The 18148-nt window shown below is 48.3% G+C and overlaps 1 protein-coding gene across 1 annotated transcript; it reads left to right on the forward strand.

The window, feature by feature from the left end:
• Nucleotides 1-302: 302 nt before the first annotated feature.
• On the forward strand, nt 303-16584 carry LRRN4 (leucine rich repeat neuronal 4). The gene is made up of 5 exons (XM_043480563.1): nt 303-495; nt 1588-2260; nt 3432-3636; nt 13836-13973; nt 15348-16584. Exons 2-5 carry the CDS (start codon nt 1597-1599, stop codon nt 16582-16584), a joined length of 2244 nt encoding a protein of 747 aa, XP_043336498.1. The 5' UTR covers nt 303-495; nt 1588-1596.
• Nucleotides 16585-18148: the final 1564 nt, after the last annotated feature.

The following is an 18148-nucleotide window of genomic DNA, read 5'->3' on the forward strand; positions in this document are numbered from 1 at the left end:
AATGGGAACCGCCTGGCAGGAGGATCAGATTCCTGGGAGGTGACGGGGCTGCCTCTGCCCCTCTGCAGCTGTCAGCCCTCAGCGCTCACGTTGGCCCGGAAGAGCCGACTCCCTCCAGCTCAGGCCCCAGAAAGGTGGTTGGCTTGGTAGCTAACTGGCTGGCATGAGGCCAGGTGAAGATGGGGGAGGGCTGAAAGGAGGTGCCATGCCTAGAAAGGGGCAGGGGCCGGCCCAGGTCCAGAGTAGGAGCAGGAGATAGGCAGTGAGGGTGTTAGCTGAAGACCACAATGTCTCAGTAGGGAAGGGGGGCTGTAGGAGCTGGGGTATCTGAGGCTCCCTGGTGGGTGGGGCCAGGGCCAGGGGCATCTGGGAAACAGACCTCCTGAAATTCAAAGTTGAGCTGCTAGCCACTGGCTCCTGGAATCTACAAGACAAAATTGAAGACTGCAGACAGGGGCACCCAGGGCTGCCACACTCCGAAAGGACAGCTTCTGGGTGAGTATGACATACTGCTGGACACATGGACTCCTAGCCTCAGTTTCCAGGATTTTTCTCATTGCCTAGACCCCCAACTAGCAAGAGGAGGGCCTTTCCCTGAATCCAGGGTGGTTGCTCAGGGACTTAGCAGTCAACAGACAGCAGAGCAGAAACACACACCTGCAGAAATGAGGGGATGTCAAGCAGTGACCTCAAGGCCAGGACCTAGTTGGAAACAGCTTTGCCACTCCCACACCAGCCCATTGCTGCCTTATCTACCCCAAGTTGATCTCCCAGCTGCCTGTGTAATCCTGGCTACTCCAGAAACTCCACACTGAGCAGCTCTCGGCCATCCCTTGCTGGCAGGGCTGACTTCAGGAGTTTTTGTTGGGACCAACATGTCATGAGGAAATGCTTGACTCCAGGCTCCCCGGCCCTACAACTGTCTGGAGGCTCCTTTCTTCCCTGAAGGCGACCCTGAGCCTTCCCAAGAAAGCAATCCCAGAACCTGAAGTGTGACCTACAAACCAGATCAGAGGCAAGCCAGACTCACCTGTGGCTGGGCAGTTCTAAGGATAAAAACTGGGACAACCAATGTCTTTGAAACTAACAAAATCTCCCTCAAGTCCCATGTTTTTACCCCAGTGGAGCTTCCTCCCTAGGAAGCCTCCCACTAGAGTGTTATTAAAATATGTTTATGCAGCAACATCTGGGCACCTGGGGAGAATTTACGAAAAGGCCACTTTCCATTCTCTCCAGAAGCTCATGGGATGAAGACAAGCAAAAGGAGAGGCTTACTGGGTTCAGGGACAGATGGGGGAGGCCTTCAGCAAAAGATCACCTACGGGTAGTAACCCTTGAGTGAATTAGAGGGAAGGGCAAAGATTGGGGAAGGAAGGGCAGGCGGTGCCCGGGTGTACATGCGGGAAATGATGGGGGAAGCAGGCAGGGGCCAATTCACTACACATTCCCGACGCAGGGATCAACCCCCGCCCTTCAGGGAACATCCAGGGCTAGGTTCTCCTGGGAAATGGGCAGCGAGGTGGGGACATTGCCCCTTCTTTCGGGGTTTCCGCTGCATTTAATGGGCTGTCCCGCTGTTCTCTCCAGCCACTCGCCATGTGGTGGGCCCTGCTGCTGCTGCTGCTGCTGCCTTTCCCGATAGCGCCGCGACCCAGCCAGGCGGGGCCGCTCCAGAAGACCCTTGTTTTCCGGCTCACTCAGCAGGGCCCCTGGGGGAGCGGGGCCGGTAACTCCACGGTCTCGCCCTGCGAGTGGCTCCCAGTGGCGGGAGTCACGACCCTGACTTTAGTGAACCGTGGCCTAGAGCGCCTGCCCGGCTGCCTGCCCCGCGCGCTGCGCAGCCTCGACGGCAGCCACAACCTGCTGCGCGCCTTGAGCGCTCCGGAGTTGGGCCACCTGCCGCAGTTACAGGTGCTGACACTGCGCCACAACCGCATCGCGGCGCTGCGCTGGGGCCCCGGGGCGCCCGCGGGGCTGCACTCCCTCGACCTCAGCTACAACCTGCTGGCCACCCTGCCGCCGTGCACCGGGCCCGCGCTGCCGGGTCTCCGCGCGCTGGCCCTGGCCGGGAACCCGCTGCGGGCCCTGCAGCCCGGGGCCTTCGCCTGTTTCCCCGAGCTGCGCCTGCTCAACCTGTCCTACACCGAGCTGGGCCGCGGTGACCACGAGGACCTCGCCGACGCCACCTTCGCGGGGGTGGGCGGCGCGCCCCTGGCCGCCCTCCAGATGCTGGATCTCAGTGGCACATTCCTCCCCCGCGGTGAGTGCCGGCACGGGGTGTCTAAGCCGGCGGGCTGGACGATTCTGGGAGGGAGGGCTGTGAACTTCCTCGAGGGGCGCTGCCCTGGGCGCCTTCTTGCAGGAAGGCTCAAAGAGACCCCAGAGATTCCCTGAGTCTAGGGCACGCTGTTCGAAGCGCCTCACTGGTCTGCACTCCTTGAGTCCCAAGAGCTGAGGACTATTACCTCCACTCTGCTTATGAGGAAACTCGGGGCACAGAAAGGAGAATGGCCGGCCTGCAACCTCCAAAACTCCTTAGCGGTTGCCTCCACGTCTGACCTGTGGCGTTCTGGGTCCAGAGCCCACAGGTTTAGCCTCTGTTCTGCTCCCCAGCAGAATAGAGAATGGGGAGTGGATGCATTGCTCTGGGGCTGATGAATGGACAAACCTGGTGTCACACATTTTAACATGAAGCAGCTGATGTGCAGAGGATGCTGTCATTGATTTCTATTAATACTTAGTTGGCTAAAATTCTTTCTGTGAATGTTAAATCCTTCAAACAAGACACAGGAGGGAGGTGAGAATACCTGTTCTGCTGTACTTGGGTATTCTGACTCTGATTTACAAGGCTGGTTTTATTGTTTAAAAACACTTCACATATTGATAATCACCTGTTCCACCACCAACAAGAGAACAAAGAGCAAGAATGGGAAACAGAGGAGAAGGGGCACATTGTCCATTTACTAGGAGAGCGATGAAATGAGATTTCCCGGCCTCCTCCTGCCTCACTCCTCCTCTGAGCCTCCTTCCTTACATTCCTCAAAGATTTCCCCTGCTCCTGGTAGCCATCATGTTGAAGGCTGGGGTACTTCTGTGTGGGGTTTAACAAGAGGGTGGGACAACAGCGTACTTGGAGACAGTGTCCTAGAGTCAAGCTCGGCCTTATTCCTTCCTTGTTGTGTGGCCTTTAGCCAGTCATCATCCTCTGGGACCTCAGCTGTCTGGGGCTGGAAGGGGAAGGACTGGTCTTCTCTGAGGGCCCTTCCAGCTGAAATGGCAGCTTCTGAGATTCCTGAAGCTGCCCGCTGTCCACATGCTCAGCAATGACCTTCACCACTCACCTTGTCACTCTCATTGTTTCCTTAATGCTGTGCCAGCCTCATGGGTTCATGCCTTCCAGGATAGTGGGCAGTGTCCCATCTGTATTTCAGTTCAGTCGGGATGGATCAGAAACCTGCCGCGGCTCACATCCCTCTACCTGAGGAAGATGCCAAGGCTGAAGAGCCTAGAGGGGGATATTTTCAAGATGACCCCTGACCTACAGCATCTAGATTGTCAAGATTCGCCAGCACTTACCTCTGTCCATACATACATCTTTCAAGACACTCCTCACCTACGGGTCCTTCATTTCCAGAAGTAAGTGTTACTAAAACACATGACTGATTTTTGTCCATTACACTAAATTGAATAGTCATAACTATTTTATAGAATAAACTAGACCTTCCTTTTTCTCCCATTGCTCTTTCAAGTCCTTGCTGGAGTCTTGTTCTTCCTTATCCTTGGGGTGATATGGTGAGCACATCCCAGAGAGTCCGTCCGGCCTAAAAACCAACCAACTCAGTGCTGTCCAGAGTAATGTTAAAACTTCAAACTCTCACACATGTCAAGTTTCCTTCAAGTCCAGGATGAGAAATCTGCAGTGGGAAGAGGGCATCAGGTCTTCTCTATTTCTCCATCCACCTGCTTCCCTATGTAGTTATGCAAGTCAGCAGCCCCTTCCAGGGCTTGAGCAGCTCCTACTTGCACTGGGACCCAGGGGTAGTTCCCTCTGGGCCATGGGTTATCCTGAGTCTTGCCATATCCACCCTCCTTCCCAAGAGCAACTACTATCCTGACTTCTAGCAGGAAGGGCACCATACCTTTGAAGATGATCCCTGGCCACCTGCTTTCCTGGGAGCCCACAGCTAGGCCCTGGGAAGCAAGCACCATTGCCCTGCCATCACTCAATGTAGCCACTTCTCTTTTTTCTGGACTAGCTCCAGACTACTCACTTTGGGGCTTATCATGAGGGGAAAGGAGATAGAACACAGAGCACTTAGCTCAGTGCCTGGCACATTGCGTGTGTACTCTGTAACATTAATGAAGATCATGGTGGTTATGATGATGGTGATATTATGTTGACAGGGATGGTGATAATGGTGTCTCATGATGATGGTGGTGGTGGTTGTAATGAATGGTGACAGGATGGTCATGGTGATGATGATGATGGTGGTGATGATGTGGATGAGAGGGATGTCATCTCTGGCTTAGACTCCTCTTTTGAGTTTCAGACTGATGAAGCATTGTTTATCAGATGTGGAACCAAACTGCTTGGACTCAGTCCTGACTCCACTCACCACTTTCTGGCTATGTGAGTTAGGGCAAGTTACCCTATGCTTTTGTGGCTCAGTTTCCTCATCTGTAAAATGGGAATAATGATAAGATCCTCCCCTACTGCATTGTTGTGAGAGGAAATGCTTTGATATGTGTCTAGAACAGTGCCTGGCACAGAACAGGAGGTTTGTGTAATCACTACTGGGCATCTCCGCTGGATGTCTCACAGGTCTTTCGGCATCTAGGACATACCTAAATACATGAGCCTGGAGCTCATGGAAACTGTGGGCTGGAGATTCCTAAATGAGCATCCTCAGCACAGAGGTAGTTGAGAAAGCATGAGGTGATAACAGTGATGATGCTGATGGGGATAGTAGTGAAGACACCAGTAACAGTGGTGGTGTTGATGGCCATGAGATGATGATGGTGATGATGAAAGCATGGCCTCTGCTTTCAGGGAGCACACAGTTCTATAGGGAGACGACATCTGTCAATTGTCATGATATATTGGGATCAGTAACAGAGGCACATGCCACGTACCATGTCATAAGGCAAGTGGGGTCAGTGATCAGCTTCAGCAGTCTGGAAGAAGAACATAATTGTTCCATATTTTCAAAGGTGAATCTAAACTCCCCAGGTGGAGAAAGGCAATCTAGACTCCAAGAAAGGCAGGCAACCCTGGATCAAAAATGGGGGCTGCTTTCTCTTATCCCTACACTTCTCAGTTTGCTGCGATCTGACCACCCACTTCAGCTTCAGATTGAATGGAACCAGTGGCATTTCAGCTGCTATGTCCAGTGGACACTTCTCTATCCCCCGAGCCCCTTCTTGAGTCCTTCATCCCTCTTGACACTCTCTCTTCTCATCCTTAGGATGCTGCTCTGGTGCTTCTCCAGATTTTCTGGATAGGCCTTCTTAAGGCCCTTGACTATTTCCTCTTCTTCAAAGTTTTCTGCATGTCATTACTCACCCTACAGGCTTCCTCTACCACTGTTTCCACCCACTTTTCCAATGCCATAGGATTTGGCAAAATGTGGGGTGTTGGTGATGTTCATTCTCAATGGAGCCAGAATGGAGTGGGATGAAGAGTCAGTGCAGGTGCAGATAGCTCTGAAGGTTGGCTCCCTGGTCACCAGGTCCAGCCTGGTCTTCATTCCCAATGACTCTGTGCCAGCCCTTCCCACCCACCCTGCAGGGCAGTTTGAGGTCAAGTTCTCATCATTCCCTACCCAGCTAACCAAAAGCCTTCTAACCCATGACCTTCAGGAGTGCACAGGTTAGTGCAGGGAGTCTTAAACACTTTTGTGCCATGAACTTCTGTGGCAGTCTGTGAAGCTTATGGGCCTTCCTCAGAAGATATATATATGTATGTATATGTATGTATATATATCTGTATATGTATGTATGTATATATATATCTGTATATATATATGTATGTATACATATATATATGTATACATATATATGTATATATATTCTTACATACATAATATCCAGTCCCATCACTTCATGGCAAATAGATGGGGAAAATGTGGAAACAGTGACAGATTTTACTTTTTGAGGCTCAAAAATCACTGCAGATGGTGACTGCAGTCATGAAATTAAAAGATGTTCCTTGGAAGAAAAGCTGTGACAAATCTAGACAATGTATTAAAAAGCAGAGGCATTTACTTTGCTGACAAAGGTCCATATAGTCAAAGTTACAGTTTTTCCAGTAGTCATGTATGGATGTGAGAGAGTTTGACCATAAAGAAGGCTGCGTGCCAAAGAATTGATGCCTTTCAACTGTGGTGTTGGAGAAGACTCTTGAGAGTCCCTTGGACATCAAGGAGATCAAACCAGTCAATCCTAGAAGAAATCAATCTTGAATATTCATTTAAAGGGCTGATGCTGAAGCTGATGCTTCAATGCTTTGGCCACCTGATGCAAAGAGCCAACTCATTAGATAAGACCCTACTGGTGGGAAAGATTGAGGACAGGAGGAGAAGGGGACGACAGAGGATGAGATGGTTGTATGGCATCACTGACTCAGAGAGGTTCCTTGGCTCAGGCGTTAAACAATCTGCCTACAGTGCAGGAGATTTGCATTTGATCCCTGGATTGGGAAGATCCCCTGGAGAAGGGAATGACAACCCACTCCAGTATTGTTGCCTGGAGAATCCCATAGACAGAAGAGCCTGATGGGCAATAGTCCATGGGGTTGCAAAGAGTTGGACATGACTGACTGACTAACACTTTTCACTGACTCAGTGGATGTGAGTTTGAGCAAGCTCTGGGAGATGGTGAAGGACAGGAAAGCCTGGTGTGCTACAGTCCATGGGGTCGAAAAGAGTTGGACGTGAGTGAGTGACTGAGCAACAAATGTAGGATCCCAAAGAAACCAATTATAGTTATCAAAATATTTTTAAGTGTGTGTTTCAGGACTATGTATGTGTGGTGTGCTTCTTTATTTTGTTGTTGTTGTTGTTCAGTCGCTCAGTCATGTCCGAATCTTAGAGACCCCATGGTTTCCCTGTCCTTTATTATCTCCCAGAGTTTGCTCAAACTTATGTCCATTGAGTCAGAGATGCCATCCAACCATCTCATCCTCTGTGGCCCCCTTCTCCTGCCTTCAGTCTTTCCAAGCATCAGGGTCGTTTCCAATGAGCTGGCTCTTTGCATCATGTGGCCAAAGAATTGGAGCTCAAGTTTTAGCAATTCAGGGTTGATTTCCTTCCTTTAGGATTGACTGGTTTTATCTTCTTGCTGTCCAAGGGGCTCTCAAGAGTCTTCTACAGCACCACAGTTCAAAAACATCAATTGTTGGGTGCTCAACCTTCTTTATGGTCCAACTCTCACATCCATACGTGACTACTGAAAAAACCATAGCTGTGACTATGCTGACCTTTGTCGGCAAAGTGATGTCTTTGCTTTTTAATACACTATCTAGGTTTGTCATAGCTTTTCTTCCTAGGAGCAACCATCTTTTAATTTCATGGCTGCAGTCACCATCTGCAGTGATTTTGGAGCCCAGTAAAATAGAGTCTCTCCCTGTTTCCACACTTTCCCCATCTATTTGCCATCTATTTGAAGTGATAGGACCAGATGCTATGATCTTCATTTTTTGAATGTTGAGTTTTAAGTCAGTTTTTCACTCTCTTCTTTTACCTTCATCAAGAGACTCTTCAGTTCCTCTATGCTTTCTGCCATAAGGGTGGTGTTATCTGCATATCTGAGGTTATTGATATTTCTCCTGGCAATCTTGATTCTGGCTTGAGCTTCATTCAGGCTGATATTTCTCATGATGTACTCTGCATATAAATTAAATAAGCAAAGTGACAATATACAGCGTTGATGGACTCCTTTCCCAATTTGAACCAGTTCATTGTTCCACATCCAGTTCTAACTGTTGCTTCTTGATCTGCATACAAATTTCTTAGGAGACAGGTAAGGTGGTCTGCTATTTCCATATCTTTAAGAATTTTCCACAGTTTGTTGTGATCCACACAGTCACAGGATTTAGCATAGTCAATGAAGAAGAAGTACATGTTTTCCTGGAATTTACTTGCTTTTTCTATGATCCAATGGATGTTGGCAATTTGCTCTTTGATTCCTCTGCCTTTTCTAAACATTGCTTGTATATCTGGAAGTTCTGGGTTCCCGTACTGTTGAAGCCTAGCTTGAAGGATTTTGAGCATAACCTTGCTAGCATGCAAAATGAGTGCAATTGTGAGGTAATTTGCACATTCTTTGGCATTGCCCTTCTTTGGGATTGGAATAAAAACTGACCTTTTCCAGTCTTGCAGCCACTCCTTAAATTTAAAAAATCCAACAGGAGGTCCAACAACTTCAATAATTTTGATGATCAATAAGTTCAGTTCAGTCACTCAGTCGTGACCAACTCTTTGTGACCCCATGGACTGCAGCATGCCAGGCTTCCCTGTCCATCACCAGCTTCTGAGGCTTACTCAAACTCCTGTCCATTGAGTCAGTGATGCTATCCAACCATCTCATCCTCAGTCATCCCCTTCTCCTGCCTTCAATCTTTCCCAGCATCAAGGTTTTTTCCAGTGAGTCAGTTCTTTGCATCAGGTGGCCAAAGTATTGGAGTTTCAGCTTCAGCATCAGTCCTTCCAATGAATATTCAGGACTGATTTCCTTTAGGATGGACTGGTTGGACCTCCTTGCAGTCCAAAGGGCTCTCTAGAGTCTCCTCCAACACCACAGTTCAAAATAATCAAATCTTCGGCACTCAGATTTCTTTGTAGTCCAACTCTCACATCCATACATGACTACTGGGAAAACTATAGCCTTGACTAGACAGATCTTTGTTGGCAAAGTAATGTCTCTGCTTTTTAATATGCTGTCTAGGTTGGTCATAGCTTTTCTTCCAAGGAGCAAGCTTCTTTTAATTTCATGGCTGCAGTCACCATCTGCACTGATTTTGGAGCCCCCCAAAATAAAGTCTGCCACTGTTTTCATTGTTTCCCCATCTATTTGCCATTAAATGATGGGACCAGTTGCCATGATCTTAGTTTTCTGAATGTTGAGCTTTAAGCCACCTTTCACTCTCCTCTTTCACTTTCATCAAGAGGCTCTTCAGTTCTTCTTCACTTTCTGCCATGAGGGTGGTGTCATCTGCATATCTGAGGTTATTGATATTTCTTCTGGCAATCTTGATTCCAGCTTGTGCTTCATCCAGCCCAGCATTTTGCATGATGTAATCTGTATGTAAGTTAAATAAACAAGGTGACAATATACAGCCTTGACATATTCCTCTCCCGATTTGGAACCAGTCTGTTGTTCCATGTCCAGTTCTTTTTTTTTTCCCATGTCCAGTTCTAACTGTTGCTTCTTGACCAGCATACAGATTTCTCAAGAAGTAGGTCAGGTGGTCTGGTATTCTCATCTCTTTAAGAATGTTCCACAGTTTGTTGTGATCCATGCAATAACTTTGGCGTAGTCAATATAGCAGAAGTAGATGTTTTTCTGGAACTCTCTTGCTTTTTCTATGATCCAATGGATGTTGGCAATTTGATCTCTGGTTCCTCTTCCTTTTCTGAATCTAGCTTGAATATCTGGAAGTTCATGGTTCATGTACTGTTGAAGCCTGGCTTGGAGAATTTTCAGCATTTCTTTGCTAGTGTGTGAGATGAGGGCAATTGTGAGATAGTTTGAACATTCTTTGGGATTGCTTTCTTTGGGAGTGGAATGAAAACTGACCTTTTCCAGTCCTGTGGCCACTGCTGAGTTTTCAAAATTTGCTGACATATTGAGTGCTACACTTTACCAGCATCATCTTTTAGGATTTGAAATAGCTCAATTGGAATTCCATCGCCTCCACTAGCACTCGACTTCACATTCCAGGAGGTCTGGCTTTAGGTGAGTAATCACACCATTGCGGTTATCTGGGTCATGAAGATCTTTTTTCTATAGTTCTTCTGTGTGTTGTTGCCACCTCTTCTTAATAGCTTCTGCTTCTGTTAGGTCCATACTATTTCTGTGCTTTATTATGGCCTTCTTTGCATGAAATGTTCCCTCGGTATCTCTAATTTTCTTGAAGAGATCTCTAGTCTTTCCCATTCTATTGGTTTCTTCTATTTCTTTGCATTGATCACTGAGGAAGGCTTTCTTATATCTCATTGCTATCCTTTGGAACTCTGCATTCAAATGAGTATATCTTTCCTTTTCTTCTTTGTCTTTAGCTTCTCTTCTCTTCTCAGTTATTTGTAAGGCCTCCTCAGACAACCTTTTTGCCTTTTTGCATCTCTTTTTCTTGGGAGTGGTCTTGATCACTGCCTCCTATACAATGTCATGAACCTCTGTCCATAGTTCTTCAGGCACTCTATCAGATCTAATCCCTTGAATCTGTTTGTCACTTCCACTGTATAACTGTAAGATATCTGATTTAGGTCATAACTGTATTGTTTAGTGGTTTTCCCTACTTTCTTCAATTTAAGTCTCAATTTTGTGATAAGGAGTTCATGATCTGAGCCACAGATCATTAAAGTGATTAAAGTGAAAGTCACTTAGTTGTGTCCTACTGTTTGTGACCCCATGAATGATACAGTCCATGGAATTCTCCAAGGCAGGATACTGGAGTATACCTACTGCCTTTCCCTTCTCCAGGGAATTTTCCCAACCCAGGGATCGAACCAGGATCTCCTGCATTGCAGGCAGATTCTTTACTAACTGAGCTATCAGGGAAGCCCTTTGATGATCATAAATGACAGAAAACTATGAAAAGTGGTTTGGAAATATCTGTGTTTTGTTGGTGATTCACCTGTGGTTTGTTGCCTTCATTCGTCACTGAAACAAATGGTGAATTTCAGTTAGAAATTTGTGAAAGAGACCTCCATCCAAGTTCATATACCCTGTCTCCAAGGGCCTCTGGTTGAGAACCCTTGTAATCCAGTCACCATATTCAGCCAGGAGATCTGTCTAAATTATAATCTGATTGAGTTTTAAGACAAGTGAAAACTCTTGCATGGCTGGAGGAGAAGGTTTACCTCTTTGGCTGGCTCATCCCTGGACTCTTCTGCACCATCAACCCCACCCCAACCCCGTGCTCCAGCTGGGGAAGGAGCCACTTCCTCTCTGGGAGCTCTCAAGCCTCTGAAGCTCATTAGATGTCATCTCCCCTGTGGCACCCTCTTCCCTTTTTCTCAAGCCCGCCTTGCTCTTGACTCTCCTTCCCTCACCCAAAGCCTCCCCTGGGACATTATCTGTGATAGAGGCTGGCAACATGTGGGTTCCTTGGTACAGCCAGCACTCTCTGGAGAGGGGGTAGCACCCTCCTGGCTTCTCTGCCAACCTGCCATGCCCAATGTCCTCCACCATCCTCTCTGACAATGATACATATGGGAGGGAGAGGCCTTTGGCAATATTTAAGCAAATAAAGAAAACAAGGATTATTTAGAAGATAAGTAGAAACTTCTTCCACGTTAAGGCCCTGTCAGTTCAGATGCAGAGAATACCCAGATGCAGACACACCTCAGGACATGAAGCAGGCTCTTCCATCCTTGGCATGTGATGAGAATGCAACTTGTCTTTATCATGTGCAAGTTGCAATGTGTGGCAGAAAGGGCCACCAGAGAAGGAATAGGCTCCTTTTCCTTATCTATAAAAATGAATGAAATATTGGAAATTCCAGTAGTTACTCAGCAGTTTCACTCCCAGGGGCCCAGGTTGAATCCCTGGTCAGGAAACTAAAATCCCATAAGCTGCTGGTTTGGCCAAAAACAATAAATAAATAAAAAATAAGTGAGTGAAATACTACCTACCTCATGATTTGACATAATGATATCAATGAGATAATGTTATTATCTGAAATACTAAGCAATGTTGTGTGTGTTCAGTCACTCAGTTGTGTCCAACTCTTTGCAACCCTCTGGACTGTAACCCACAAGGCTCCTCTGTCCATGGGATTTTCCAGGAAACAATATTGGAATAGGTTAATATTTCCTTCTCCTAAGCAATATTACTTACCCCAAAGTATGGTTATCCTTTTCTTCTCCCACTTCAGGCAAAAAAAAAAAAAAAGAAATTCCTTTGCAAAATGAAGTGCTAAGTACACTCCTTTCTAAGATTTTCACTCTAGCTCTGTGAAATCTGCTAAAAGCAAGCATTTGCATATGTGTGTGTGTGTGTGTGTGTGTATACACATACATACATTCATACACACACATATATGGGGCTTCCCAGGTGGCGCTAGAGGTAAAGAACCCACCTGTCAATGCAAGAGATGTAAAAGATGCAAGTTTAATCCCTGAGTTCAGAAGATACCCTGGAGAAGGGCCTGGCAAACCACTCTAGTGTTCTTGCCTGGAGAACCCCATGGACAGAGGAGGCTGGTGGGGAGTCTATAGGTTTGCAAAGAGTCAGACATGACTGAAGTGACTTAGCATGCACTCATGCATACACATATATGTGGGTTACGCTTAAGTTTCAATATAATGGCACACACATATGTTCACTGCTCCCCAGGGGACAACTGTCAGGTGCCCACCAGCCAGGAGTGTTAGAGCAGATCTGGGTGGTGGGTCCTTCCTTGCCCAGAACATCTACATCTCCCCCAGAGCAACAGAAGAAGGTTCCCAGGTAGATGGAGAAAAGCCAGTCTTCAGTTGGAAAAGGCCTGTGGATACAGTGCAGTTCCTGTTGCTCACGATTCTCAGATTGTAACTAGAATGTGTACAAGAGGCTGGGAGACTCTAGGAGTTGAGACAGTTGAGGCCGAAGACTTTGGGCAAAAAGAGCAGAAAACCAGGAGGGAGCCTGCCATTGCTAGGCGTGGTACATTGTTGGCAAAAATGGCCCCAGTGATTCCTTCCATCATCCCTGTATACACAGCCCTTTGCAAATGTAACTTTGCAGCTCTTCCCAGAAGTAGAGTCTATTCTCCACCTCTTAAAGCTGGGCATAGCCATGTGACATGTTTAGGCAAGAGGGACATTAGCAAATGTGATGTAAGCAGAGACTTGGAAGTAGTTAAGCAAATTGGGGCTCACCCTCTCTTGCTGGTAGAGACTGGCGCACCACCATGTGCGCAAGCCCCCTGGGTGATGAAAGACACACAGAGAGAGGCCCTGGCAAACCAGCTGAGACTCCATATAAGTGAGGCAATCCTAGATCTTTCTGGCCCAGGTGAGCCAGCCCAGACCATAAGAACCACTGAGTCATCCCACAGAATCATGAAAAAAGATAAATATTTATTGTTTTAAGTTAAGCTAGTAAGAGCTAACTGATACACTTCAGTGAGCCATCTTCCAAAGGACTAGTGTGGAATGCCATCAGCTACAGTCCATCTGCTGTAGTATAGAGTGTTCTCACTAAGAACATATGTATACCTATGGCTGATTCATGTTGATGTTTGACAGAAAGCAACAAAATACTGTAAAGCAATTATCCTTCAATTAAAAAATCAATTTAAAAAAATCTGCCCTTTCTTCACTGGTCTATAATAACAATATCATACTTTTATGAAGAGATCTAGAAGATTAGAAGAACTTTTATAATCGCAGGCTCTTTTTTATATAGCCAGCAGGGAGAATTGTCTCCATTTGTTATGAGAGGTGATACTGACTAGGTTAGGTGAGTATCTCCACAGTTTAAAAAAAAAAAAAATCCAAGGTCATTAATAGTTTTCTCAAAGCAAACTAGCACCTAACAGAATGGTTTTCCCATGACACCACTGTGGCTCTCTGGGTTTAGTGTTGACCTAATTGTACAAGCCTGAGTTAGTTAATTTTTGTGTGTTTCAGCTGCAACTTGAGTTCCTTCCATCCTTGGAACTTGCATTCCTCCCAGGTCCTGTCCATCAACCTCTTTGGCAACCCTCTCACTTGCAGTTGTGAGTTGTCCTGGCTCCTCATGGATGCAAAGAGGATTGTCCTAAGCAGGTAACACGTTAAAAAAGCAGATGACTGAGGGGTGAGGATCAAACCTCTGGAGCTGAAGTTCTCACAGTTTGTATCTTACTCATGTAACAATGCTGGGCAGATTGGCAGTGCTGGGTGTGGCAACTGTTCCCCATGTAGTCACAGTCAGGGACCCAGGAGATGAAGACTCTGCCTCCATCCCCCAAGCCTGAGGAGCAAAGAGCTGGAGGAGCCCACTCAGGAGGTTTTAAGGGCCAGGCCAGCACTTTCACCCATATCCCACTGGTCAGATTAACTTAGCAGGTCATGCCTACTGCATTGGAGGCTGGGAAATGTAGTGTAGCTGTGTGCCCGCTAGGAAAAGAAAATGGGCTAAGTAAACAGCTCTTTCTGCTAAAGTGGTGTTATCATTGCTCATTTTAGAAATGAGCGAACTGGGGCAAAAAGAGGAAGGTACTTGCTTAGATTCATGCAGCTGCTGGGTGGAGGAGGCAGGATCTACTGTCTTCCAAAATTCTGCTCTTGGGACTTCCCTGGCTCTCTGGTCATTAAGACTCTGCTGCTTCCAATGCAGGGGACCCCGGTTCCATCCCTTGTTGGGGAACTAAGATCCCGTGTGTGGCCAAAGAAAAAAGGACATGAAAACGTGTTCCACTGAGTCCCCAGAACAGAGCCTGACCTTCTGTGGCATTCAGTCCAGTGACCGTGGCCTTATAGAGCTCCCATGGGACAGGAGCCTGAATATCAGTGGGGCTCAGTCTGCCACCCCTCACCCCTTCATCTTGCCTATAGCAGCAGGCTCTTTGCAGTGAATGAAAAGGTTGAGAGTTCAAGCTCTTCACACCACTTACTACTATTGATTTTGGCTGTTACTTAAACTCTTTGTGCCTCTACCTCCTCATCTGTAAAATGGGTATAATAGTGCCTATCTCATGAGGTAGTGGAGATTAAATTGGTTTATACAGAAAAGTGTTAGCAATAGTCCCTAGCATGTGGCAAAGTACTCAAAAAATGTTAGCTAGTATGAGTGCTGTTACTAGTACTCACCACCAGGAAGCAGAGAGGTGAGAATAAAATGACAGACCACTCTTAGAGCATCTGGACTGCCCTTCACCATTCTCACCCTGGGTTTAGGCTCTGCATTTGCTAGCCATGCTGTCTTGGGCAGTTAGCTCCTCTTTCTGAATTCCCATTTCCTTCTCTGTCCAATGGGACTTACAAGGGGAGCCTCCTTGATGGGTTGTCCTGAAGGTCACCGAGGTGACCCATGTTGAGTGTGTACCATGTGGTACCCGGCAGATGTGTTACAAGGCTTGGGAGAGGGGTTATCTGCCCTAAGGACTCAAAGCCCAGCACAGAAGCAGACCCTCTAACTGACCAACCTCTTTCCTCTAGGGAGGCAGACATTGTGTGCAAACCAGCTGCAAGATCCAGTGGCACCTTCTCAGCCCCTCTTTTGCTGTCCCAGCTGCCAAGTGTGTGCCATTCGGACCAAAACACCACCCTCCTTGATTCCAACCCACCTTCCTCGGTCATCTCCACCCACACACCATCTGCTCAGGGTTCCTCCACCTTGCAGAGCACAACACTCTCCACCACACCTGCGGGAGGCCAACAGAGCATCACCAAGTTTCCCTTCCTCCCTGTGGATTCCCGCACACGAGCCGCTGCCGGGCTGCGGCACCGCCTTGCGAAGGATGGGGCCGCTCCCTCCACTACTGTCTCTCCAACAGGTTCAAGCAACTCTGGCAACCCACCTAAGGCTGTGAGCACGGCCTGGACAGAGCACCAAGAATATGCTCCCGGGCTTATCCTGGAGCCTAACATCTCAGCGGCCTCCATCCCATGGGCCAGCAGACACCCTGGTCTCTCCCCTGCCTCCCGGGACTCAGTGAGCCTGCCCCAGCCCGCCTGGGAGACTCGAGCCACCCCGCAGGCTCGCCACCCGCCTCCTTCCGAGCGCGGGATTCCTGTCCTGCTGCTGGACGACTCCAGGGAGGAGGAGGAAGAGGAGAGCGGAAAGGAGGAGGTAGGGGCGCCCGCCTGGGATGTACCCTGCGATTACCACCCCTGCAGGCACCTCCAGACACCGTGCGCAGAGCTTCAGCGGCTCTGGCGGTGCCGGTGCCCCGGCCTCAGCGGAGAAGACACCCTGCCAGACCCTCCCAAGCTGCAGGCGGTGGCGGAGACCACCGACACGTCGGCACTCGTGCGCTGGTGCGCCCCCAACTCAGTGGTGCGCGCCTACCAAATCCGCTACGCGCCGGAGGGCTGGCCAGGGAACCAGTCAGTGGTGGGGGACGTGTGTGCCACCGCGCGCCAGCACGCCCTGCATGGGCTGTCCCCGGCCACCGCCTACCGGGTGTGCGTCCTGGCGGCCAATGGCGCGGGGCTGAGCCAGCGCGGGGCGTGCGCCGCCTTCACCACCGGGCGCAGCCCCGGGCTCGTCGCCGCAGGGCTGGGCTCCGCTGGCGGCCTGCTGCTAGTCAGTACAGCGCTGCTGGCCACCGGCCTCTGCCGCCGGGGCCGGACGCCACGCACCCCGCCCTGCCACGCGCAGCTGCTGGCCTACCGCAACCCCGCATTCATCCCTGTGCCCGCGACCCCGCTCTCACAGGCGGGTGTTGACTGAGAACCCACCGCCAGTGCGGAGAAGGCGGTCCCGGGGTCTGGAAAGACCCGTCTGCCGACTGCTTCCTCGAGGCTTGCGCTCCTTGGGCACATGTGGCCCTGACCGAGCTGGGATCCTCAGCCCCCGGAGCCTCTGCCTTCCCTTCTTGCTGCTTCTCTCTGTTCCCAGAAAAGTTATGGGTCACCTTGCCGGGCACCCTGTGTTTGGTTTTTCCGAAGCCGGTGTCCCTCAGCATCCGGTAGAATAGAATTGTGTCAGCCGCTATTGTCCTGCTGGAAGCGACATCTTCAAGTCATTTCAGTAAAGTTCCCTCAAGGTCAAGCTCTGGCTAAGAGACTCCAGCGGATTCTCTCCAGCGGATTCTCTCCCCGGCTCCCTGTTTCACACACCCTGAGCCCCCCCACCCCCCCACCCCCGCCCCAACAATACTCCCCCTCCCCCTGGGCCCCTGCCAGTGGATTCTTAACCTGAGAACCAGTTATGCTCCCTGAAGCCTTCTGTTCATTTCAGGGTATGGCAGCATGTGTACTTCTAGCTTTAAACTGCAGTCTTCCCAGAACATCTGTGAAACACAGGCAGGGGGAAGGCTGTCCTTTCAAACTCGCTTAATGCATTTCACTTAAGACCAGATGGGTAAAGGAACCGTGCACTGTTTTTTGAAGGAAGCATAATAATTGATGAGCTCACATTCAAGAACTTTTCTGAGAGAAAGAAATGAACAAAAGGAAACCCTCAAGGCTCTAGTTAAACGCCAAAGCACTTCTCTGCTCAAATTGCATCAAACTTTCTCTTATTTTACTTCTATACAAACTTAGGAAGGAAAGTGATTTTATTAAATTAAAATGGGGTCATATTTCTAGATTTTAGTTTTCTACATTATCATTTATGTAAGTTCTGTGGCAGCCGTAACAGACTACCACAAACTTGGTTGCTTCAAACAACTTAAGTTTATTCTCTTACAGGTTAGGCTAGAAGTCCACAGTCAAGGTATCAACAAGGTTGGTTCCTTCTAGAGACTAAGGGAAAACTGTTCCATTCCCCACCTCCGCCCTGGGAGCGGGTGGGGGAGGGGTGGCAGGGAGCCAGCAATCCTTGGGTTCCTGGGCTTGCAGGTTCCTTATCCATGCCTCCTTGTCTTCTGACAGTCTCTAAATCCTGCCCCCCCCCCTTTTTTCCATTATCTTTTCTCCAGTCTTGAGATATAACAGACATATAACATTAAGGTGTACCATGCAATGATTTGAGACTCCTATATATTGAGAGATAATTACAATGAGGTTAGTGAATACATCTGCCACTTCATACAGTTATCTTTGTGTACATGCGCGATAAGAACTTTTAAGATCTTAGCTACTTTCCAATATACAGTATCATTAACTGTAGTCATCATGGACTTTCTTGTACCATTTGACCACCTTCAACCCATTCCCCATCCCACCTCTAGGAACCAATGATCTAACTCTTGAATTGGTTTTGTTAGATTTCACATATAAGATCATGCTGAATTTGCCTTTGTCTTATTTCAGTTGATATAATGGCCTCAGGATCCATTCATTTTGTTCCA

This window comes from Cervus canadensis, chromosome 10 (genome assembly GCF_019320065.1).
Source record: "Cervus canadensis isolate Bull #8, Minnesota chromosome 10, ASM1932006v1, whole genome shotgun sequence".
NCBI lineage: Eukaryota > Metazoa > Chordata > Mammalia > Artiodactyla > Cervidae > Cervus > Cervus canadensis.

Excerpts from the sequence above, each read along its gene's own strand:
- LRRN4 (XM_043480563.1), top strand. The coding sequence starts at position 1,597 with ATGTGGTGGGCCCTGCTGCTGCTGCTGCTGCTGCCTTTCCCGATAGCG. Across the intron at positions 2,261-3,431 it reads TGGCACATTCCTCCCCCGCG|TTCAGTCGGGATGGATCAGA; the intron begins GTGAGTGCCGGC and ends TCTGTATTTCAG. Across the intron at positions 3,637-13,835 it reads CGGGTCCTTCATTTCCAGAA|CTGCAACTTGAGTTCCTTCC; the intron begins GTAAGTGTTACT and ends TGTGTGTTTCAG.